We start from the raw sequence: 25,687 nt of genomic DNA on the forward strand, positions 1-25,687 counted from the left end.
TAGAATCATTAAGGCTGGATAAGATTACTAAGATCATCTAATCAACCATCAACTCATCCCCAGTGTGCCCACTAAATGCAACAAGACATGAAGCCTTCCCCACTCCTCACTTGACCACACCAACTTCTGCCTATTTTTCACATTTATGCTTTAAATACACCTCTGAAAAAGGAGCTAGAGCAGCTGTTAGCACACTGGAGCCACGCAGCTACCTGGCACCATCCAACTCAGGTATTTCTCCCACAGAGCGAAGCCAAAGGAAACCCACAGTGAAAACCATCTGGCTCCGTCTGTGTGCAAACACATCCAAGACACCTGGGAATCTGTGTTTCCTCCAGGCAGCCCCAGTCCTCACAGCTGGGTTTTCAAGGGCTATTAGCCACCTAGGGCACTAACATGGGGTGAGTCCAACTTAAATCAGCCACAAGTCGAATGTGTGAGGTAGAAATTCACTGCCAGCAGTTCTTCGTAATGTCTAAAGCAGGCAGCTGAATAAACTCATTAATCAGCTAAGCCAGAGGATTAGTAGAGGGGGTGCAACAGCAAGAAAAAGAAAAGATGAAAATTCTATGCCCGTACACTTCTTGCACTGCACTTTCTTCCCAATGTTTCAAAATCTTTCCATTAAGAATGAACATTCCGGACAGGGTGTGCAGGTCAGGCATGTTCTCCTTGCTTCTCAAATTTATAAGGAATATAATTAATATTTGTATAGATGTTTTCTGGATCATGGCAAAAGAATTAGGCTGTTTGCATATAAAGCTTAATAGGAGCACAGGGACGAACTCTTTGGAGTCATTCACTAGAGCTTCAGTTGCTGGGTGAAATGTTCCCTGCAGCATTGACAGTGAAACCATAAAACTCACCCCCAAAGAATGCCACATGTGTGCAAATATTAATGACAATTACATCAAGGTCACCTGGTCCAACTCCCCTGCAATGAGCAGGAGCATCCACAGCTAGCAATGACTGCTAAAGATGTTGCTCTTTTTTTTTAATTCACTTTGGGTTCTTCTATCAAGCACCTGGGAATTAATGTTGATGACTACTTTATGGTTAATGGCAGAGTAAAAAGGATGGCTTCACTTGAAGATCTGCTCCTCTGACATTAATTCTCTGCAGCCCCAAAAAGAGAACCTAATTTGAACACCACTAGAAATAGCAGTTTACTGCTACATTTTCATTTTACATGTATAGATGAAGGATATTTTAAAGACAGATAGCTGCACCATGCCTAATCTGGAGTCACAGATGGGACTGGAACCACTATGAACACTTCTGAAGCACAGAAAGGTCACATTTTTGACTTGCACCATTTGACTTTCTTATGGAGTTAAGCAAGTAGACACAGTGTTTTGAAAAGGCCAGAAAACCTCCTTGGCCAAATTAAGGTAGGAAAAGTCATTCAAACCCCAAGACTGGTTAACTTTAAAGCTCTGATACTAACCTGCATAACAGGAGATTCACTACAGAAGCACTACAATATAAGCCAAGTGTTACAGAAAGAAAGCTGCCCCAAAGAAGGCTTACAAGATGAGCTAAGAGCTGGTATCCATCTAAGAGAGACTTAAAATACATAACCAGTACCTGAAATGTTCATCCCAGCACAGTCATCTCATTCACTGCTTCAGAGCTCAGATTCATGCAGCTTTCAAACAGCCGAAATTTCTCTAATGGAAGAGTTATGTTTTTATTGGTCTGCAGAGAAGGACCATTTCAAGCACTTAATGCAATGTCTGCCCTCATTTCCATAATTCTTCTTCCATTAAGAAATGAAAATAGATGAAAAAAAAAATATATATTCCCTTTTGCTGAAAATTCTGCAGATTTTGTGTCCATCATCTTCTGTTTACAAAGGTAACAACATGACATATTTTACAGATTGAACTCTTAAAATTTTCCCATTGCAAGCTTAGTGATGATGCCAGATTCCTTCAGTCACACACACACAGATTAACAGACTAAAGCAGTAATTCATTCTTAAAGTGGTTAGAAATCATTACTGAGAAGGGGAAACCTCTCAATTCTCTTAGCATTTCATGTTATCGTGACATGAAGTTAAGCATTCTGGTGCACTTCAGCAAATGGAAGTCTAGATCAATAAGGCATCATAGAATCATAAAATCATTAAGGTGGGAAAAGACTGCTAAGACCACCTAGTCCAACTGTCAACCCATCACCACCATTCCTGCTACCCCATGGCCCTCAGTGCCTGTAAAGGACTAACAAAACCACATTCTGACTTTCTGGAGTGTGCTTGGTATGTGTGTTGAAATCACAGACTTTATAGACCTCAAGTTAGAATATGAGCATGCAATAAATAGCCATGGTTCTAATTATAACACTACAAGTATATAGGACATGTACAAGATATACCACATTTCTGAAGTATAACGGGCAATAATCCAGATCAGAATCTTTCTAGACAGATAATATCAAAGAAATTACACATATGTTACTCTTGGACATGAGGCAAAGAAAACTGAAGTGAACTGAAAACTGGATGTAATGCTCTTTTGAGTTTAGAAAAATAGAAAAAGGAATCTTTCTCTGTTTGTCTATCAGGGTGTCTAAAATAGGTTCCACTCAATTCCTCAGGAAAGCATATTTTTGATAAAAGAAATCTAGTATTTCAGATCACACAACAATCCCACATACTTCCCTGCCCGCACGCTATCTCATGTACTGAGAAATCTCTTTTTCTGTCATTTGCTCTTCATTTCTATCACAAATACGGTGCTAAGGTTTCCCTGCCCCTCTCTTTAGCACTGCTCCCAGTCCAGGTGCTGGGATTAACATGCTCTTCGTGCTTGGATTTGGCTGTTGAAACTTTAATCTCCTTACAATGGCCATCTATGAACTTCACTGCTGTAGAGTTAGCAGAGCTATAGCTCCTGTTCAAGTCATCCTGTGGCACTGCACTGAACCACAGCCTCTCATTTAACTGCCTGTGCAACTTGCAAATTAAATTGCAGTCACTCCTTTCTGATGCCATTTTACACTGCAGGTTCTTCCAGCGCTCACTTGGATCGTTCTGCTGAAGAAACAGAGCTACACACATTGATGGGAATGGGATACATTTTTTGCTTTCTTCAGGTTTTCTTATTTATCTGACATGTTTCCAGCATTCTCCTTGTAAGATGCTGACCCTGGACTGGGTCACAATTCCATTCATAGAACCATACATTCATTAAGACTGAAAAAGACCACCAAGATAATTAAGTCCAACCATCAACCCATTATCCATGCCCACTAACCACGTCCCTCAATTTCTGGGCACAGGTGAGGCTGGGATCCTTTGAGGACTATTTCTCCATTTCCAGCCCACCACAAACCTACTGTTTACCTTTGCAGGAAATCTTATGTAGCAAACACTCATCATTCTGCCCATTACACCAACACTTTTTCCATAGCAGACTCAATCATAACGTAAATGTTTGGATACAGAAAAGAAGCTGCCACACCTATTCCATAGATTAAAATGTTGAGCATACGCTGCAGAATGAAGGATTTGAATAGTTCAAAAAAATATGTCAAAACAGTGTAGCTTGCTTACCCACTAAGCAGGGAGGTATTCAGTAAAACACAGAAGACTGAAAAAGTTATCGATTGATTGCTAGGCTAAACACATGGCAAACAAGCCCTAACAGCTCGCTGGGTGTTTTTCTCTGGCTCACTCTGGAAGAGATGCTAAAATTGCATAGATCAGAGACCAAAAGAGAAAAAACACTCTGGCAACCCTCATTTGCAGCTGAAGCAATCCCAGCCAGTGCAGTCTTTAAGGAAATTCAATAACAGATGTTTTAGGGAATTATTCAAAATAGGTGGAAATCTTTTTAAACTTTAACAGGCAATTTAAAAATAACGCATCACAATCAATGTCTTTCTATCTGGGGTGGTTAAAAGCAATAGCTTTGATTTGATTTTATGGATTCAAAGAGTCTGCACAGTAATTGCACACGAAGCTTGTGGAAGTAATGAAAATGTTGAATTTCCCGCTGGCTTGAAAGACGTAATGAGAAAAATTAAAATATTAAAGCTTCATCCAAGCTGGAGAGGAACAGACTGGAGAGGCCACTCAGAGCTCCATTTTCTCAGTGACATACAGAAGAACCCCACTGGTCTCTACATAGCCGGGCTGTCAGAGGGAAAAACCTCCTTTTCTGGAGAGCAACCAGGCAGCCCGCAATGGGAGCAGAAGCATTCCCTCACCTGGATGAGAGCCACAAACAGCACCTCCACTTCTCTGTACCCTTGAGTGCTGTTTCAAAGAGCTGCTGATAAAGTATTTGCAGGGGCTGTAACAAGTGCATTCCTTTCATGATGTCCAAATAGTCCTACTATTACTGCTACGTGTAATAACAGTACTAATAACAGAGCTAACAGCAGTGACACATACCCCTCTGAACTGTTTTTCCATGGGTAGGGACAACACAGAGCCACAAACAAGGAGAGAGGGCTGAGTCCCAAGGAGAAAAAATCCCCTTGGTGCTGGTGCAGCTTCTTCTTGTAGGCACCGAGTTAAACTACTTGCAAACATCTCTCCTGCACAAAACCTGGGATGAGCAGTGATTTAAACTGCTTCCAAACAGCGCATTCAAATTGACCAAATCAGTGTCATGCAGTGGTGCTGCAGACATTTAATTTCTCCCCCAAGAGGCTTGTTATTTTAAGACATTCAACAAATATTTGTATAACGCTTAATCTCTTCTCTTAAAAGATCATTGGGAAATCCTGACAGCAATTCCTTGTGAAGACTAGGATAGAGGAAACGGATTGGAATAACCAAGATATAACCTGTAGCTTGTCTGGGCTGAGCATACAAAAAGATAAACAGCTTCACCCAGAACTTATCTTCAATCAGATAAAGGCATGTTTGCAGGCAGGTAGTATAAGTCTACCTTGCCCTCTGCTTTGGCTCTACTTGCTTTGTTACTGGACAGAAAGCAGCAGAGAATCATAGAATCACAGCATTGCTAAGGTTGAAAAAGACCACTAAGACCATCTGGTCCAATTGCTGACCCATCCCTACCATGTCCACTAACTGTGTCTCTCAGTGCCACATCTCCATGTTTCCTGAGAACCTCCAGTTACAGTGACCCCCCCACCTCCCTGGGCAACTTGTACCTGCTAGAAATCTCCAGGTTTTGGTTCAATTCAAATCTCAATTCCCAGATGACTGTTGATACAGATAAGATTAAATTAGTATCCCTGATCCACTTTTGTGTGTTCCAATATGACTGCACATCCAACAGAGGAAAACATCAGCAAAACTCTCACTGCAGGCCACAGAATGCAGCTTCCTAACCACAAGATGTCCAGAATACTCTATGAGCACAGATCAAACAAAGCACTCCTGGACCTGATCCCAAGCGTGCACTGCACTCCCTGAGTCCTGCCTTGGAGCATGCCTTGAAAAGCTCGGGGCTGACTCCGAAAATGGAGCGGTGAGGAAACAATCAGGTAAAGAAACCTTCAGAATTCCCAAGAGATGCTGCTGAGCAAGAACTGGCACCTCCATGAATCACAGCAAACCTCACCAGAACATCATACAGACATCACACACCTGAAAATCAGAGCACTGGGCAGCATCTACCTTTGCTTGTGTCAACCAAGACAAGAAGACAAACTTGGGAGTATCCAATGAGCCCCTAAGGTCCCTCTTAGCAGCAGTCCAGCTTTCACCTGCATCAACTGAGACCCTGCATTTCATGCCAAATTGCAAATCAGCCACCAGTGTATTTAATTAAGTGGCCATACAAAAGAAAACCAACAGACCCTCCTTCTGCTTCTGATAGAGCTCCTCACAATAAGAATAGGATTTGTCCGGGAGCCTTCTGGAGCAAAAATTTAAGTCACGTAGCTAAATCCCCAGGTGCTGGATTGAAAACATCCTTTAATATTATTTGAACATACTTTTTGTTGTTTAATCACCGAGTCTGCTGATCTTGACTTTGTCCTTCAAATGGCTGAGTAAAATGTTCATGTAACTAAATCCCTTTTTTAGTAAAACTTCTGATTTGACAGTGTAAGCTTTTCATAACAGAATGAAAGCAAACTGTGGATGGAATTGATAACAAACAGATTAAAACGAAAGCTACAGAATGCCCCTGTACCTGTTATATTTCTTTCTAAAGACTATTTCTTTAAGGAAGGAGGCGATGGGTCCAGTGCAGAGGTAACAAAATGTGGTCTGTACCCTCTTGTTCCTAGAAATAGACTCTTTCCACAAGTGTCATGCACCCAAGTCATGTATCCTGGATCAGTGACAGAGCTGACACAGCCCTGACCTGCAGTTGGCACTCAGGGACACAGACCCAGAAAGTCACAGGCTGACTCAACATACTGTATTCTAACCTCTGATATTTCTTTAAGTATTCAAATGCTTCAAGCAAAGTACTCAGGTCCCTTCTATGCAAACAAAGTACGGCCATGTTTGCAGAAAGATATACTGTGAAGCTCAGAAAAGTTAAGTAAAAACAGTGCTCCCACCCAATGTGATACATTTTAACAGCATATGTACTACACATGTTAGAGTTTTATGCCCAGTACTACAAAACTCCTTTTTTATGGCACTTCTTGAAGTTTTTTTAATGACAGTAGGAACAAAAGATAAATTTCCCGCTGCTGCATTAAAGCAATTACATCCCTGACTCTTCTTTTAAAGTGCAAAGAAGGCAGGCCTGTGATGTGAGATCTAAATGACTAGATTCTGCTTTTGGATTGCTACCCAAAGGGTTTTACATCCTTCAAAGTGATTTATTTTTGGCAGTCCAGGGGTTCCTCTCTTTAGAAGAAATCCTGTAACGATCTCACGAACACAGCGCTTGGAGTGCATGGCTGCCTCCTCAAGATGCTTAATCAGCTGTTGCGTAGCTGAGATTCATCTGAAAACTACACTGAACCGTGTCTGCTGGCATTAAAAACAACACCGAAAAGATCCCCAAGGGATTATATCTGTATTAATGTCTTCATCATCCTTTTATTTTTTTTCCTTTGTTTTCTACTTTGCTGGCTCATAATACAAAGAAAAACGCAGACGTGATGACATCAAACAGACATACACATAAAAATAAAATGCAACTGTGAGCGTTGGAATTCTGTTCTGTGTCCGTAGGGGTGGGAAATCTGGATTTGTAACATCTGAAGGCTGCTGCACTTCTACAAAACTTTCTGCATTGGCACAGCCTCGGCTGAGCACTGCCGCCTGCCTGGGCTGGGACCTGAAAGAATGGGATGCACTGCAGAAGTCCTCCAGCGAGACAGCCCCGGACAGCACCCGAGGAGAAGAGAACGGTACGGAGTATACAATGACCAAACAATTCTGAAAATGCTTGGAGTCCTTCACTTCACTCCACATTCACCCGATGGAATTATACTGGAGGTGATCTAAGGTGCTCAGAGATTAACTGCATTGCAGGGAAGCTGCTCTCCCTCATACAGACTAAGCAGGATGAGAGCAATTGTAATGCTCTGAAACAGGACAGCAGTGGCCTTAGATTCTGAGCACATTAATCACTGCTTCCCACTGGAAATTAGCTGGGCATTCATTATTGCAATTTATTTGAATCTTTCTACAGAGATACCTAACCACAGCAGCTGCTCATATCAGACCAAGAGGGAGCTCACACTGACCCAATGCTGTACACAGGAGGTATGGTAGCAGCACGACTACGGCTCTGTGCTAAGTTACAGCCTATTTCTGCCTCAGGCTGTCCTAGCTGTGGTCAGACTGCAGCGGTGACAGATCTCCTGCTGATACACTGTGTGCATGCACTGGGCAATAGGAGAGAGGGAGAGAACTGAAGAGAGCTCTGCCGAGGTTTAAAATATTCTAAATCATCCAGCTATATTGCTACCACAACGCTCGTAACTTTTACTCCAGACAAGCGTGCAGATCTCTGTTCATGTGTTTTCATTTTTATGGCCTTTCTGGTATGCCTGCTGCCTGCCTTAGACATCTTTTAAAACTACTGGTAAATCATACCTCACTATGTATATATGCTTTTTAAAGACAACATTACAATTATACAGAACGAGTGGTTTCTGATTTATTTTCTCTTACTATCAGCATTACTTGGACCATAGCACAACTAGAAACCATCAGAATCTCAGTCACTGAGCTGAATGTATATATATAAACCTTTCAGAGTACATATTGTTACTACAAAGAAAGGAATGATAATATTTTCCAAAAGCCTGATTCACCAGAGACACCTCGGTTCTGCAATGCTTGCAGCACTTTTGAAGCACTTTGTTACTGCACTGTATAATGCCAATATATATAGAGACATTTTTCTCCTGTAAGTCTACTAACATGGCTACCCCTGAGCATTGACAGGACAAGGGGAAATGGCTTCAAACTAAAAGAGGGGAGATTCAGGAAGAAGTTTTTTGTGATAGGGGTGGTGAGGCACTGGCACGAGTTGCTCAGAGAGGCGGCGGTGCCCCATCCCTGCAGACAGCCGAGGTCAGGATGGAGGGGCTCTGAGCACCTGATGGAGCTGTGGGTGTCCCTGTTCAGTGCAGGGGGGTTGGAACAGATAGTTTTTAGTGGTTCCTTCCAACTCAAACGATTCTATGATTCTACTGAAATCAAACTTTCCTTCATGTTGGGTCATGGATCACTTCTGGTTTTAGGTTATAGATGGCCACGCCAAATTATGTATGCACGCACAACGCAAAACGCGGGCAAAATCCTCACAGAGGCCCCTGATGTTACCAAAATTCATCTGCTGCTAATAAGAACGGAATACACTTCCATCTGCCTGGGCTGGGAAAAAGAATTCATGAGGCTCTGATTCATCTGCAGCCATATGCTGATATACAGAAAATACTCATGGACACACAGACATATGCGAGGTAGCCAGCAGCAGAAATCAAATCAATCACAGATCACAGCGTGCGATTTGCCTAATTATGAGTAGCACCTCACATTTTTTATCGACGCAAACAGCGCTTTGTGAATGAGCAGATGGCATTGCTATGGGATGGCACTGTCCTCCACAGTTGCAGATGCAGAGCATTTACACAGCATGCTGAAAAAATGACACAACACAAGCTGCTTCCTGGGAAAAAAGATTCAAATTGAACAAGTGTCACCAAACAAAATACACGCATTTATTGATGTTCTGAACTTATCTGATCCAGCCTCTCTCCTCAAATCAAATACACGCGCGCAGGCCAGGGAGTGATGCTATCTAGACATCATTAAAGTCTCTTAGATAGAACTGTCACGTGTGCTGTCTAGCATAGAAAAGCAGAGATGGAGACCAACTTGAGTCTAGTTCCAACCCGCAAACAATTTAAATCCACACAAGCAGAATCAATAGGAAGAAGCCCTGCAGAGAAAGCAATTACACTGCAAAAGCAACTGCATTACAGCCCGGTTACGGCTGGAAGGCAGGATGCAGAAGGCCATCCTCGCTGCTGTGATTACCCAGTGGAGCTCTCTCCAACACATCTGGTCTGTGAAGCAACAACGGTCAGCCCGGACACGTTCCTGCAATCAGAACACTTTTGTTCCTGGACTGCTGTTACAATTATAGGGCTCCTCATGATGAGACCTGTCCTCCAGGTTTGCCACGTGCCAGGGGCAAACGTTGATCTGTGCATAGGGAAATAGGTTTGAAGGGCTCAGTGTGCTCTGCTTTTCAATAGCGTTGTGGGCGTACTAATCTCATTTCTTAGAACTGCAATTATTTATTAATTGAAGACCATGCACTTGCTACCTTACAGGACACAAAGAAAGATCACGGGACCATTCCTGGGGATAGAAAAATTCAGGTTTCTATTCAAATTCTTGCTTTTATTTGTGGTTTGTCTGTTTTTTTCTGTCCTCTCTTTTTGTTTCTTCCCCCCTCCCCCCCAAGCAGTTCCAGGCACATACTATGGTGTGACAGGTTTGAAGCAGCTACAAAATGATTGATGAAAAACATATTTTGGCCTTGTTGTGGGAATGCTTTTTGTACAAATAACACTGAGTTAACTCTGTAGGGGCATATTTGGGAAAGCAGGACACAAAGAATAGCTGGGCCCATGAGTGTGCCTCTGATAGAAAAGTAATTTCATCTGCTTTAATTATGATGCGGGGTTACTGCGTTGCATACATATTTACACAGGTTGGTTTTGAATTCCTTTTCTTCTCACCACTTTGTTTCTGAAATGAAGGATACTTTGCTTTCAGAAGGGTGTTCTGTCTGTCTGCATGACCAGACAGACATCCCTGCAGGAATAAGCACTGGGGCCCAAACTACGACCCGCAGTGTGGTAACAGCCATGTATAAGTTGTTGTCAGACAGGAGGGAGAACTGCAAACCTCTGCCCCAGGAGAGGCAGAACATGGAGCAGGCAGGGCAGCATTAGACCTGAAGAGAGAAAACGGCAGATGCAGCTAAGTATGTGACATGATGTTGAACTGATATGGAGGAAAGATGCTAAATCCTGCTGGATGCTGCTACACAGAACATGTGCATCTACAGAGATAACATGACAGCAGATGTCTGACCAGTGGGACATTGCATGAGCAGTAACGGGGAGCTCTGTGGTGAGATTTGACTGCATCTTGCAGCTGCCATTCAACAGACACTCCTGGGTATCAACTTCAAGGCTAAGAGAGCAGAAGAACGCACGGTATTGCTGGTGAACAAAAATACATCCCCAGCCAACAGCCCTGGGGGCCAGGGAGCGGTACTTCAGTAGAAGTCAGGCTCTCAGAAAGAGCAGCAGATGCTTTTTCTATGCCTGGAAGAAGACAGGAATGTTGTTTGGGGAAATGGTGAATAATGGCAAATGGAGCCAAAGAGATGAGGATGTGTGAAGGTAAATAGAGCACAGGAGACATATGAAAGCCCAGACCCAGCATTACTCTTTGGGCAATCAGCAGGGTGGCTCAGTCTGACTGGTCGTTGCCACAGAAGACATCTGCCTCCTGACATTTTTATTCCTGAAGTTCTTTCAAAACTCTGCAGGAGCAAAATGGATCAATGAAGACATCCAATCAGAGGCTTCCACCAGGAATAGGTGCAGGGAGGGTCCTCTCTGCCTGCTCCTCTTCTTCCTACTTGAACTAAGCTACGTTTCCCAGAATGTTGCATAATAGATAACGTTGCAGAGAAAGCCTGCTGCCCTCCCAGCTGTGTACAACATCAAGGTTTATCATTTATAAATAACAGTTGGGATATAAGGAAACGCACGTAGCAGAAGTCACTTTACAGCAGCAGCTGGGGATTTCAGGAATGCAGCAGCATTAAAGATCCAATACTTCTTATATGGTCTTTATGTAAATAGTGAAAGATGTTCTGCTGAAACCTGGAAGGGATAGACTCTGAACACTGAGCCATAGGAAGCAGAAGAGGAAACGTGTTTAGGCTCATCCCATTAATGACAGCCATGGCTCTCTGGAAACCAAGTCACCAAACAACCTCAGGTTGATCACTTAATCTTGACCTCCAACAGCAATTTTTGTGTGCATTTTGATTATGGGTTATTTGGCCATTCCCTGTGTGCCTTCACCTGTGTGAACAACACGTTAGTTTATTTGCTTCAAGGAAAATATCAATTGCTCTAAGACAACGAACAGCTACCTCAACTTTGTACTTTTAACCTGCAAAATAAGCCTAGAAAAGTAATAATTTTAAGAAAAATTTGTTCTTGCTCTTCGAGATGAGCCCAATCATAAGAAAATCAACAGGGTTTTTTTGGCTAAAGAACTGTAAAGCTTGCCAGACAGGCAAGCCTCATTCTGTTGGAGAAATGGCATCTCTTCTCCCTCAATCAACCTGACTGTAATTTTATTTGTTTCTCTGCTTTTAAATATTGATGTCTTACAAAGCTTCTCATTAGGAAAACACATCTTACTCTTCAGCTGTACTGCCTTGGGCTACAGTCCTGTCACATCTCATCCAAGAGGAAGGCTCAGCTTGTATTAGGTCTTGAAAAAGACTTCCCAGGCACTGTGAAGAGTGATACAGATGATTCGGTGAACAGCATTCTTCCCTCTAAAGCAGTCACCACCCATTCATGGTGCCATGGGCACTTTTTTGGCAGCTGCTGTTGGTTTCTCAGCAGAGAAACAGAACTCAGGCATTAACTGCCTTTATTCCCTAAATGCCCCATGACAAATTCATCCCTTGTCTAAATCAAGAGAGAGACAGTGGAAAGGTATCATGTTTTGCTCAAAAAGAAAATTAACTAGAATCACAGTATCAGGCTGTAGTTGGATAGAAAAAAGCCTAAGTCATAAAAGCCACTTTCTTTGCATGGTTGTGGACTACAGATGAAGAATACAGAAAAGTGGCCAATATTGATACTACACAAATCCTGGCATACGTTCACTCATCACTTCCATGAGCAGACTTACAGATCCAATTTTGCATTGCATCACTTGGAATAAACTTTAAACAAAACCTTCCTTTGCAGACCATAACAAAGAACTTTCCAAAGGAGGACATCTTCATCCTTAAATTACTGTAGTTTCCATGCCAGCATCTCAATGTCTCAAAGGGAAATGCTGCTGTATTCCCTTCCAGAATTGCTCAGCTTCCCTTGCTACTATGCTAGTTGCTCTCATAGTTCCAGCAGGGAAACAAATGCAAAGCTGCATGACACCTTACCTCCAAATACACTGTTTAACCACATCAGCTTTTATTTGAAAATATCTGCCAGCTCTCCCACTTGTGGCATGTGATGATCCATTAAAATGAACGTGCACATGGAGACAGGGCTCATCACACAACTCCTCAGCTCCCGTAGGAGCACATGAGTGAGCCACTTTGCTCACCCTCATCCCTATCGCCTGTCCCACTCTACCTATTGACAGCACAGAACCCCTTGGGAGGGGCTGCCTTTATGTTTACACAGTGTCTGGCAGAATGGACTCCCAACAGTGGCTTCACTGCCATATTTATGCAGCATCCGTAGAAATTATAGGGCATGATCCAGGAAAAAAAGCCAACGTACACTTAAATTTCTGCAGGTGAATAGCCACACTAACATCAATGAAGTAATCAATGTCTGTAAAGAATGCGATAATTAAATATCTGGTTAGACTGAAGACCAAATCAAGGATCCACTGACACACCAGAATGCCTGTCTGTGTGACTAGACTTAAAGCCTCTTTTATCACGTATGTATTAGCATCCTGCACCCCTACAGTGTGCTACGAACACCAGCATGGGATTGTCCCTTGCTGAAAGACATTGGTCCAGGGGAGCAGGCAGCCAGGCACAGCCCCAGACACATAAATATTGAAAATAGAGATGTTCCAGCCAGGGAGATGTTAGCAGCCAAAGAAATCGCACTTTTACCTTCAAAAGATGCAAGTCAGTTTTCCCAAGAGCCTCAACCAATTTGTCCTAAAAGAACAGGAACAAATTCAGCGTTGTTCTTGTTTTACCCTGAGCTCCTTCTCCAAATCCAACATCTGTCATCTAGAAGCAGAACAATCAGAGAAACTCTTATTACTGGCAAAGGAGCTTGTAAATGAAACCTGGAAGGTCTGATTTTCGCTTCCTGTTGCAAATCAAAGAGCAGCCAACTGAACTGTCTGTAAAACCCGTTGTGTGTGCCTGCACTTGCTAATGACAGCACAGCTTGTCTTGTCAAGTAACACTTGCCTTATGAAATACATAACTTTGCTTCTGAAATAGTTGTGACAGCAGAAGAGTTGCAGAAGTGTTTGCTGTCCTGTGGTAAGAGGACAAGAATCTCTGCTATTGAGGGTTCCCGGAAACATCAGAAACACCACTCTGTTTCTTTATAATTGGATCTCGCTATTTGCCTCTTAGTGCTTCCTGAATCATTCTGTCTCTGTCTTCTATCTACGCTGTATGAAGCTTTATTCCTTTTTGACTTTTCAGTATTAAGAAGCTGTTTATAATACTTTGGGATTTCCAAAGCAGCCAGGATCCTGACTGTCAGCAGCCATGTCTAGACATTGGAAATCCTTACGCTCAAAGCCTTTGCCCATGAGAGAGAGAAATGCATCAGTACACAACCGCACCCCTCCCCTGAGCAATTTCAGGTGCTTTGGAAAGCTTACTTCCTTCTCAGCCTATTGCTTGTTAAAATGAAATTATGTCATGTTTTGGACTGAAAATTCAAGACTACTCTACAGATGTCTCCAATCCCATGTGTTGGCAGGTTGGTTGTAGCCAAATACCAGCATAGCTTCTCTATTAACAGTAATGTCTGTCCAGTAAGAACAGAAGGCAACAAAACACCAGATCAGTAGGTGAGACCGATGTATCTCACATTCAACCCCAAGCAATCTTATTTTTTTAATGTAATATTAAACACAGAAAAATAAGGATGGTGCACAGCTCCTACATCCCTGTAGGAATAATGAGAGTCCATAATAAATGGCTAATTAAGAAAAATGAGCTACATACAACCTTCCAAACTCGTTCACAGAGGTAGCACACAAGTTGGAGATGCTGGACGTAAGCTGAAATAACAGACACCGAAACTGTTGTGCGTGTTGGAGGACAGGAAGAAACTGCCTGCCAAATACATTCAGCTCAGCCATTTTTTTCTTTCAACTTTAAAATCAATAAATCCATGTCTTTTCCTTTTCCTTTTGGAGGAATAAACTAAATCAAATGTTCATTCCCCTCCAGGTTCCAGCGCCTGCACTCTTGTCTCAAGGATCACGACTCAGCTAAAAACGCGGTGTTAGTTGATTTGCAACATTTCTGTGGATATACAGCCCTAACACAACTCAGTCCTGCTGTCAAACTCTTCACAGCTGAAATGCTCTGGGATCGTGGTAAAAATGCAACGCAAAAGCTCTGAGAGCACAGAGCATCCAGCCTTAACCTCGCAGCTCACTTTGAGCCGCGGTGCACATCGCTTGTTTTTATGACCACTGAGTTCAGCTGCAGATGTTTGAAATGAAAAGGGGAAAGGAATCAGATCAGAACAGCAAAACAAACACGATCTGAACATCTCCCCACACTTCATACAATCAACTCAAGCAGAGAAATTTCACCTATTGAAGAGAAAAAAAGTCATTCAAACTCAGAGATCAGTTGGGAAATTCTCACTCTCCCTTTTTGGCTTTGGGGCTGCAACAACTGCATGGCCCAAACTACCCACCTAGAAGACAAAAAACACAGACTGCAAGCATTTATCCAGTCTGTGAGCACAGACACTTCTCCAAGGACCACACTGGGTTAGCTAGACACAGAATCCCCAGTGAAGATAGGACCAGGAAGCACAAAAGCATTGTGCCCAGGGTCAGTTTAGAGGTATGCCCATGATGAAAATAGAGACAAAAGCCGAGGTAGGTAGCCCACTTGGCACAGCTGATTGACTTTAATAGGTGTTGATTACACTGCTCATATTGCATGAAATTAAAAAGCTTACAAATGTTATGAGCCATTACCCTTCCATTTAAAAGAGCTTATGACATGTTAGAAACATTTAATGAAATCCTTTTCAAAATGCCACGGGCAGCCTCCACAAGATTTCTGCTTTGAAACAGAAGTTGTAGAGCTAGTTCAAAAACTTAGTTCACTTCAGAGCTTCCCCACTCTTTCTTCTGTGGGCTACTCAAAGACATTTGGCAGCTGGCAGGATGCTCAGCTGCCCGTTGTGCTCTCAGTGTGCAGCACATAACACCAGCTCGTTAGACAAACGACGGGAAACACACAAAGCAAGATATAATTCTGGTGTGATTGGAAGTACTCCTTCTGCCAGCCTGCAAAATTTCCTTCTAAATTCAAAGCTAAGAAACTTCTGGCCAATATTACTGTGAAGCTAGGGAAATGTTTTCACAGTTGCTGTAAAATTTGCTTAAACTTCCACCTTTTTAGCACACTGAAAATATCACAGTAACTGCCCCCAGAGCTCCGGGGCAACCAAAGTTCAACCTGAAGTAGGATCTCTGGATTTTATTGCTTGAGAATGAAATTTATTAAGAGGAGAGCGTATCAGGTTTATAAATCCCACCGGATGCTCGCAGCCTACTGCCATACAGAAACTCAAATCTGCTTCGGGTGGTGATGGCAACAGTGTCTGTGCATCAGGTGAGGGTGCTTCTGCCAGAGTAATGCCTTTCCCAACTTACTCAGCTGCTTCTGTTTAGTTTTACTTCTTTGTCCCTGAAAGAAGAGCCCCCCTTGCTTCTCTTTGCTGACAGGACAAGAGGGAATGGCCTCAAGTTACATGAGAGGAGGTTCAGGTTGGATATTAGGAAACATTTCTTCTCAGAAAGAGCAGTGATGCAGTGGCACAGGCTGTCCCTGGAGGTGTTCAAGTAATGTGGAGATGTGGCACTGAGGGACGTGGTTCAGTGGGAATGATGGGGGTGGTGGGACCTGGTGATCTGAGAGGTCTTCTCCAACCTTAATGAATCTAAACTTCTGTGATAGTGGATGGATAAGCAAGATTCAGGTTTGAGTATTGAACAAAGGCATTTGTTCCAAAATCAATGTTCTAACAACAAGGTATTTGGAGCATTGCCACAGGGGATAAACAGGGAGAATAAGGGGGGGCCAAGCAGGGCTGTATAGCTTCCTTTTGTTGGCTGCACCATCACTTGCACCATCATCCTTTTTTTAACTACCAAGGCTTTTAAAAAATGTTTTAGCATCTGCTGCCAAAAATCAACTGAAAGAAACAGAAAGCTTTGAAGATGTAACTAAAGGAAGCATGCCGCTTCAGAAGCTGACATCGGATAGTGTGAGTTTTGTCCACCTGAAACAGTGCCGTCATCCCTGAAGTCTCAACGGCAGCTGAACTGTCCCTGGGACCAACATCCCCATGGGCTCATTCTATCATCATGTGCATAATATTGTTCTCTTCTCTGAAAGGTTGGTCACTTAGGGAATAGCAAACGCCAGGAGGGATGATGCCAAGGATGCGGAGTGCAGGGGCTGCTAAGTGACAGCCACACAGTGAGACAAACTTCATTTCCACCCCGTGATGGTTTCAGTGAGTGCACTGAAATCCTTAAGCACTCTGTGAGACCAAATCATCAGGAACTAATTCGGTACCCTCTTACTGCTCCGTAAACTCTGACAAAGGAGAAAAAAAGGCATGATTCTGTCCCCTTCCTCAAAAAAATAGCAGCCTTCTTTCATGCTATCTACCTGAGCCTTTGCAGAAAACAAGATTTCTACCACACAGTTTGAGCTTCTTACAGGGCTGCAATTATCTTGCCATCTGCACTGCCTCACCTCACGGGTGAATGTTGCTTTTTAATCCAAATTAGTACGTTGCACTGTTTATAAATATGTACTTATGGCTGTGAGGCAGGTATGCCCCCGGAGAGGCCACATGTCATTGTAAAGCCCAAATACATGGTTTATTGTTTTTTGGTGTGTATTTTTAGCTTTGGGGCAGGTAGACCCACAGAGCAAATAATACAGAAAAAATACCTGCATTACAGAGCTGCTTCCGTGCTTTAAATTTATACCACTCTTCTTCCAGATTTGAACATAGTGAGACAAGTGCATTGGCAAAATAATTATTTACCAGTCTTAAAAGCTTCCTTCAAAATTTCTATCATTCAAATACTGGCTGGGGAAAATGAAAAGCACAGACAAGCATATTTGATGTACTCGCCAGTCTAGCTTTTATGCTGATGAGAACTTACTAAACACCAGTAAAGGGAATAGCAGTTATCAGCCCTAATTCACAACTGTGAAATTTTTAGGCCAACCAGATGCCCTTGCAGAATCCCAGCCAAGAGCTGTGACAGGCCAGACCTCCCACTGCATGCACCAGATATTTCCTCTGGCTTCAGATGAGGCCGGGCTCGCTCCAATGCTCTGAGCAAGCACTTGGTTCTCACTGACGTGGTGTCAAGATGTGTCCCACAGTGAATGTGCCTGGGACCTCTGGCATCACCCAAAGAAAGGAAGACATCAGTAGGCACTGTACTTTGCCCCAGGCAGAGAAAACTGAAGCCTGGGTGTAAACATTCACAAACTGAGGTTCATTTTTCCTATCTGTGCACTCCAAATGAACACTGAAAGGGCCAAAGCATCCTAATCCTCTCACAGCAATGCCCTTCTCAGGCTCCTAAAGCTGAGACTATCAACTCGTTGGTTGTCACAGAGTTCCTGAGGAAGTAATTTGCTTGATTTTACAGCATAATCTCAGCATATGACTTTATGTCTGTTGTTACTGGGATGCAAAACACACACAGCCTGCTCTCTGTCTTGCCCCTTTTAAATTACTCACAGACCTGACAGTCCTCAAAGTGGCAAGCTTCAAACAACACAATTGCTCTAAAAAAAGCTAAATCTCCACTTACAGTAAGCTTCAAGGAGTCTGCTCGTTAGCAGCTCTTCTGAACAGAGGCAGGAAAATTTCCATGTTGAAAGTTCAATTCAGATGAAGGCAATGAAGACTGCAGACCACCAAACTGTTGTCATTGCTTTCCAGCACATAAAATTAACAATTTGTGCTGCTACGTGCAACTTTCAGTCAAAGTTTGTCTGATTTATAAGCAGGCAGATGGTTCACACGATAGTGCACAATAAATTACAACAGTTAGAAAGACAGCTACATTCTGAGATTGACAGTGCAGCTGAGCTACAGATGGGTTTATAGATGACCTGTCCAATTTTTCATAATCTCCATAATTTATGTGCTAGTAAAGAAATGTGAGGATTCCTAATGCACCTTCTTGACTATGTACAAATCACTTTTATTTACACAGGCAATACTTCATGGTCCAGTTAACTTCCTAATTAAAGACAGCAAGATGCTCATGTTCCATGCAAGTGGCATGGAAAACACCGTTTAGTTTGCAATATGTTCGGCTGGGAGTTTAAGATGCTCTGATCACTCCAGGAGAAATGAACGCATCTATCTCATTTCTCTAAAACAAGACTACAAGGGCGCAAACACAGCTACCACCAGTTGCTATTCATCACTCTCCAGATAACAGTCAGGCTCATGCAATAACAAGGTTATATTTATATGCTTTAAACAAATATTGCTTCAGGTAATCAATAATGTTTTTAAATAATCTGTGTCTTTCGCTGAATGCAGCCCTTTGATTTGCTTACATGAAGCCAAGTTCACACACAGCAAGAAAGCCTAAGTTGATTGAAATCAACAGGATTGTTCCTGTTGTCCCCAGTTCATTAATAATTCCAGCGTTACTACGAGCAACCTTAAATTCAGCACAGGCTTCTCCAGTTTAACTCCACTAAGAAGTCAGAGAAACTTCACATGTGGTTTATGCAACTAAACAGTTAAAACAGCCTCCAGGATTCATGGACTGAGGTGAGCAGAGAGGCTCTGACTTGCTTGGCTGTAGATCAGCTCTTCCTGGCTTTCCTGTGCAAAAAGAAGACTAATCCTGGAGGATGGATAAAGCAAGGAGCACACACAGAGGTCTTACCTTATGTTTTCTATTTCTTGCATTCATTAAGCTGTCAGTGGTGAGGAAACTCGTTTCATTATCTCAAGAAGGAGACACCTTCTGTCCCCCCACCTTATTAAAATGTAAATCAGTATAACGGTACATTTAAACAGTAAACTCCCTGTAGCAAGAAAGGGTTCTTGGTTCTCTCAGTAATCAAATACTATTTTCAGCAGCCTAACTGAAGGAAAATAAATGTATGTAGCAATTCTTCAGTCTATTTATCAGACTGAGTGCTGCACGTTTTCCACACACTTTACATTACGAAATGTATGACACATAAGGTTTTATGGTTCTCTTTTAATTCAGGAATGAAAACATTTATAGATATGAACGTTTTCTCATTAACTTTTCTTCCTAAATGATTACGCTTGTTGAAATCAATTCCTAGCCATCTTACAGAGGTTACAACCTTCAATAATTAAATCGGATATTGTATTGGATGTTACGTTGATTATGCTACAAATTCCAATTTCTACAAGACCACTGAAATGCTGAGATAAAAGGCTGTTAACTTTATTTAATTAGCTATCTGCCATTGTTATCAGAATGGGAGGTTGGTATCTGACTCAACACTTCAGATCAGGAAACAAGCTAGGTGACATCTTCTTAGAAGGATTCTGGAATGGATATGTAATCTTTTCAGTTATTTTACAGCTACTCAGGACAAACAGGATTGCATTAAAAACAAGAAAAGGCATTGACAGTCAGTGAAATGCTACCATGAAAATGATATTTCAATCACACTTGGATTCTTCCTCATTTTCAGTTGTTAACATCCTCGCCACTTTTGTCAAGCAGTCTCACCGAGCAGTGCTGAATTTTAAGTGCACATAATTTTAAAGCACAACATGAAACAGGACTGAGCACATAGTATGGGTTTACTGCACCAGCTAACAGATCAGGCTCTTCTGCTAAAGCATCAGCTCACTCCTCTCTGCAGAAAAGGTTCAACTAGTTAAATGTGAGCTGGAATTCACGACTGCCCGCTGTCCCTATACCTCAGAAACATTAGGTCTTTCAGTTGAGGGCTGCTTATGATTTATCCTGAAGGGAGACACAAAGACATGTGAGATCTCAGAGGTCCTTGGAGAATTTTAACTGTGCCTTACATCAACTAAATTCACAGATACCAACCTTGCAGCCACCCAGAGGACATTGTATCTTGACAAAGTACCCAAGAGACACCCCCTGTCTCTCTCCCCAAATTACATTTGTATAGAATGGCCAAAGTAATTTATTCAGTCATGATACCACTCTGCCACTTCAAGGTTTCTTACAGTTCAGACTGCAGAAACGTGATTATTCTTTTCCCAACAACTTACTGGTCTTGAGCGGATTTCTTTGGCGTAGAGAGGTTTCAAGAATTCTGAATCTCCTTCCAGCTTCAGACCCTTATCCGTGATTCTCAGGTTCCCCATTCCATCCTAGAACACATACAAAACAAAACAACCCCATTAGTTACAATTACTAAATCCATCAGGCTGCCAATAACTGATTTCTGTTTCCTATCGAGGAGAACATGCAAAACACTGGGAGGCACCAGAGAATGCAGTTACTCGTGTTATCCTTTTAGCCTTGTTTCTGTGGAAAAAAAAAAAAATCCATTCAGAGCAATTTGCAATGCCCCCCAGTAAACCATTTACGCAGATGAAAGATGCTCTTTTAAGCCAGTCATCTCCACTCAAAGAGACACAGCGATGTTCTGCGTTAACAGGAAACTATTCACTGCTATATTCACCGTGTGTCTGTATATTAATCTACCTCCTCATTCATGACAAATTCATATGAAGAACATGTGAGTAATTTTACTGCAATAAATGGAGTACGGAACATGCACCCCCGTATTTGGGAAAATCTCTGCAAAAAAATAGACCCTTTGGTATGGTTTCCTTAGGGCTTATGACAAAACAATGCACTGATTAGTTTGAAGTCACACATCTTTCTTGTGCTTTCAATGCTGTAAAGACAACACACAGCTCTATCAAAATATACATTTCTGTAAATATGTGCTCTTGGAAAAGCAGCTATATATATAAGAGGAATACCTTCCCAATGGACTGCTTTTCTGCCATGGGCTAAATCCTGACTTTTCTTTCCCAAGATGATCAGCTTAGGGTTGGAGCCTTCCCTCTGCTCCTTGCACAGCCTGAGCATATCCCAGAAGTCTGAACCTCCATATCCAAATATTTGGGTCTTCTGAGTCAGCCTCCCGTGCTCAAATAACTGTTGCAAAGTTCCAGAGGTCAGGCCTGAAGTGACTGATGTAACATGCATCTCTCTCTCCACGTCTGGATTTCACATTTGGGTTACCAGCTCTCTCCCACTGTCCCCACTGCTCCCTGTGCTGCATGAGAAGGAACCTTCTTGACAAATGGGGCAAAGAGTTGGCTGCAGGTCTCCAGCAGATGACTACAAATAGTCCATTTTCTTTTGAAATTGTTTAGTTATGTGTGTCCAAGATGTAATGAAACATCTGACAAACCATAATAGCAAAAAAATATATATATGTCAAAATTTTGTATGAGTTTTTTGTGCAGTTTTTATTCAATAAGACAGGTATATGGATACATTGGCTCAGAGTAGAATGGGGTCCAACTAAAAATATTTCACTTTCAGTTTGTGAGAGAAAGTCACAACTTTTAATAAGATGAGGGATTTACATTCATTTAGGCACCAGTTGTATAGAAAGTTGTGTGTTTAAGAAACATAATGTTTGTGGAGAACTGCAAAAGATAGATGTATAATCAAAAGAACTTCAAATGCAAGGAAGAGAGGGAAGGGGAGTGGAAGGGAAGGTAGGGGAGAGGACAGGAGGGAAGGAGAAAGGAGAGGTGAGGAGAGGAAGAGAGAGGAAGAGGAAGAAAAAGGGGAAGGGGAAGAGGAAAGGGAAGGGGAAGAGGAAGGGGAAGGGGAAGAGGAAGAGGGAGTTCAGTTGGAGCCTGCAAAGATCAAGTCCAACTGCCTGACCACTTCAGAACTAAGCAAAAGTTAAAGCATATTATTAAGGACATTATCCAAATGTCTCTTGAACACTGATACGCATGGAACATCCACCACTCAGAGACACAACACAGCTCAGTAGGGACGCTGGTCACCCACCAGGGGTTCCCCTGTTCCAACAAGTATCAGTCCCAGGGTGTTCCCTGCCAAGCAATGGTCACTTTCCCCACAACATGATGACTTGTGAACAAAGGTTCAGGAGTGCTGGCTGATGGACTGACTGCTGTCACATCATTTTGAAACAAAAGGTGTAAGCAAACTTTACATAGAGACATACGCTGAAAATGCTATTGATTGCTGGAGGAGGGGGGGGGAGGGGGGAAGAGGGGAGGAGGAGGAATGAGAGATGGGTCGTAAAGTGCCAGTGGCTACATTTCCTGCCCCAGCTGTAAAATACTGGCTTATGAATTCTGGGTTGGTGATGGCACAGAAGGGGGTTCATTTATCTCAAGCAAAAGTATGAAGAAAATGAGTGAAATATGATTATGCGCCAAAGAGCCAAGATTAAATTTTGATAGTGGTATGCTTTGCGATTTGAGTGAGCAGGAATTATTACTGCTATCTGCAGACCCTCACGTGTTTTGCTCTGCTAAAAAAATCTACAAAGTCTTTCCCCAAATAGACATTTCAGTGAGATTACAAACCCTGAAGGCTTTCACGCTGCAGAATGCTCTCCAGTGTCACATGGGTAGGTGCATGTCACATCTAGCTGCAGGAATGACCATCACCAAATCCCTGGGAATAGGGCTCACTGCTGAGCTGATGTAAAGCAATACTCCACCAGTAACTTGGACTGATGGCACTTGTCAAGTCACTACTGAGGCTGTGGTAAACCACCAAGTTCAGAGGATCACAACTATATCCTCAATCATAACACAAATCCAGTATTCCACTTTCCTCTTGGGTGTTTCTCTTCCTTTCTCCCCTTCACCTTCTGTTTCCAAGTATTCCCCCGTGGGGTTGTTATATATTTAAAAAACACACATATGGGCCATATAACTCACGGCTAGCTGGTCTTATAAATACAAAAAGACACATCAGGTCTATGGGACAATGTTCAACAAGCAGAACTCCAAGAACACATTTGATTCATATTGTACAGGCAGACGCATGCTCTTAAAAATACATAAGCAGGGGGTCAGAGTAAAGAAAGCACTTCCCCATGTTATTCTTCTCAGTCTCTGACACTGCCATTCTGACCCTACTCACCAGATGTCACCTCCTTCCCTCCATGGTGTTTGGGGTCAGGACACGGTGCTCAGCACTGACACTTACCATCACCACCCCTCTACTGTTCATGCCACTTCTGATTGACAGCTTTTTGTAGTGACATTCTAAGTCAGCAGTCAAAAAAAACCACCACACAAAGGTTGTAATCTGAGTCTAAAGTGAGAACATATTCCTAATTTCTAACAGTATAATCATTATTGAATAGTCTTCCCTTATTACTTCCTGTTAGAAAATCCTCTGCAGCTTGCAGAATGATACAAAGGTACCAAAATTCAGATATATTTGAAAGAAATCATTGTGTGAAAGAACACCCTGCATGTGTTGTTTTGGGTAAAGCATCTTCCTCCTCCCTATCGTATATGGTTTAATAGAAACTAAATGTCATACATTGCTACAGTGAATATATATATATAGCACCAGTGCTATAAAATTTCATGGACCTTGACCTATAAAATGTAGTAGGAAGCTGGCCGGAGTGACAGAGACCATGATTTTTTTATTAAACACTGTGTCATGATTGGTATACATCCTCATCTGCCACTCTGTTGCTTGTGAATAAGAAAAACCTGTGTGGTATCGATTATTTGGTACACTGATGTCCGACAGCCTCTGTTTCTCCCCTCTTTATTAGTGGACTCCTCAACAGAGAATGAATGAGTTCAGTGTTCAGGCACAAGCCAGCTTTGTGGGAGCTCCCAGGCTAACTGCTGGAAAACAGCAGGCACGGAGTCAGGAACTTTCCATTACCTCCTGCTTTGAATTATTCAGTTTTTTGGTGGAACGGGGAGATAACTTCCACATTACTTTTATTGCCTCAGCCACCTCTCTTTTTATACAATGCCTTGTAATGGGCAGGCATAAAAATTTATGTGCTGTCACCGACTGCTCCGTGTTAAAATGGGACAGCAATGGTAAAATCCCAAATAACATAAATGTCGTTTTGGTATTGCTGAATGACGGAGAACTTTCTTTTTTATTAGCTTGAGAGGCAGCTCAGTTTAACAACCAATTACAATGGATAGTGCTGATGTGAGGGGAAGAGCCCAGCATCACTGCTACCTGAAGGCTGAGGCTCCTTTACCTCGAGGTCAGCCCTGGGGCCATAAGCACAGGCAAAGCCTGGCTGTTTTGTTTTGTTTTCCTTTTTAACAGCCGTGGGTTACTTTCTACTTTGTTTTTAACTGTACGGTGGGTAGCAGGGAAGTTCAGTTGGCAGAATAAGAAAAAGCAGCCAACCTGACCGGAGATACGTAATTACTGCGGTGAATACCTGCAAGTTGCATTAACTGCACCCATCTGGGCTGCTGTGGGGCATTTCCAGAAGTGTCTGCCACCTACGGTAGCTCTATTACATGAGGCTGGGCTCATGGCACAGCTAGCCTACAGCATGAGCTCACTGTGGCCTCTGTGCTATGATGCTCCGTTCTTTACAAACCATACATTCAGCCTCATACTGCTCTGCACTTCCTCTGGTATTTCCGAATATAGAGGGGAAATGTGCTGTTTACTGTTCTATTGCTCTTTTCCTAAGGATTTTCTAGGGACACCAGTGATGGCAAACACTATGAGCTCAAGCTGCTTGCTGGCCACCACCAGCCCAGTGTTTGTCAGGGCTGTGGGCTGCTCGGTGAAAAAGCAGTTATCCTCATGCTTTTTCCTGCACCTCCATCCCGTATCGGTTTTCTGCAGCAAGGTTTGTCTCTGCATGGCAGGTAAGGATTTGCTTCTTTTACTATGAATAAACTGAAGTTATGTATGGTAACATCCTGTGGGAGAGAATTATCTTTGGAAGCTGCTCATGTCAGATGGCTGAAACACCTGATTATTGTTGCTTGTATTATTGATTGCTGCGCTCTGCATCGCTTCCAGATATGTGCAAGTTATTACGCAGCTCAATACATCCGAAGTTAGGAGGAAAAAAACAACAAATGCAGGTGACCTGTTTTACCTTACCTTCCTCAGATTTCTGTCCTATAAGGTCTCTCCCGAGCCTCCTCTTCTCCAGACTAAACAATCCCAGCACCCTCAGCTGCTCCCTCTAAGAATTGTGCTCCAGACCCCGCACAGCTGTTG

The 25,687-nt window shown here is 42.5% G+C and overlaps 1 protein-coding gene across 13 annotated transcripts in view; it reads right to left on the minus strand.

Annotated features, from left to right (window-relative positions):
- SGCD (sarcoglycan delta) overlaps positions 1-25,687 on the minus strand; it is a 358,597-nt gene that overhangs the window by 99,903 nt on the left and 233,007 nt on the right. For all 13 annotated transcript variants that reach the window (XM_040647163.2, XM_040647162.2, XM_040647165.2 and 10 more), the window contains one exon: positions 20,707-20,808. In XM_040647163.2, the coding sequence (XP_040503097.1) occupies positions 20,707-20,808 (102 nt within the window). The remainder of the gene's footprint in view (positions 1-20,706; positions 20,809-25,687) is intronic.

The sequence above is a fragment of the Gallus gallus genome, chromosome 13 (assembly GCF_016699485.2).
Source record: "Gallus gallus isolate bGalGal1 chromosome 13, bGalGal1.mat.broiler.GRCg7b, whole genome shotgun sequence".
Lineage (NCBI taxonomy): Eukaryota > Metazoa > Chordata > Aves > Galliformes > Phasianidae > Gallus > Gallus gallus.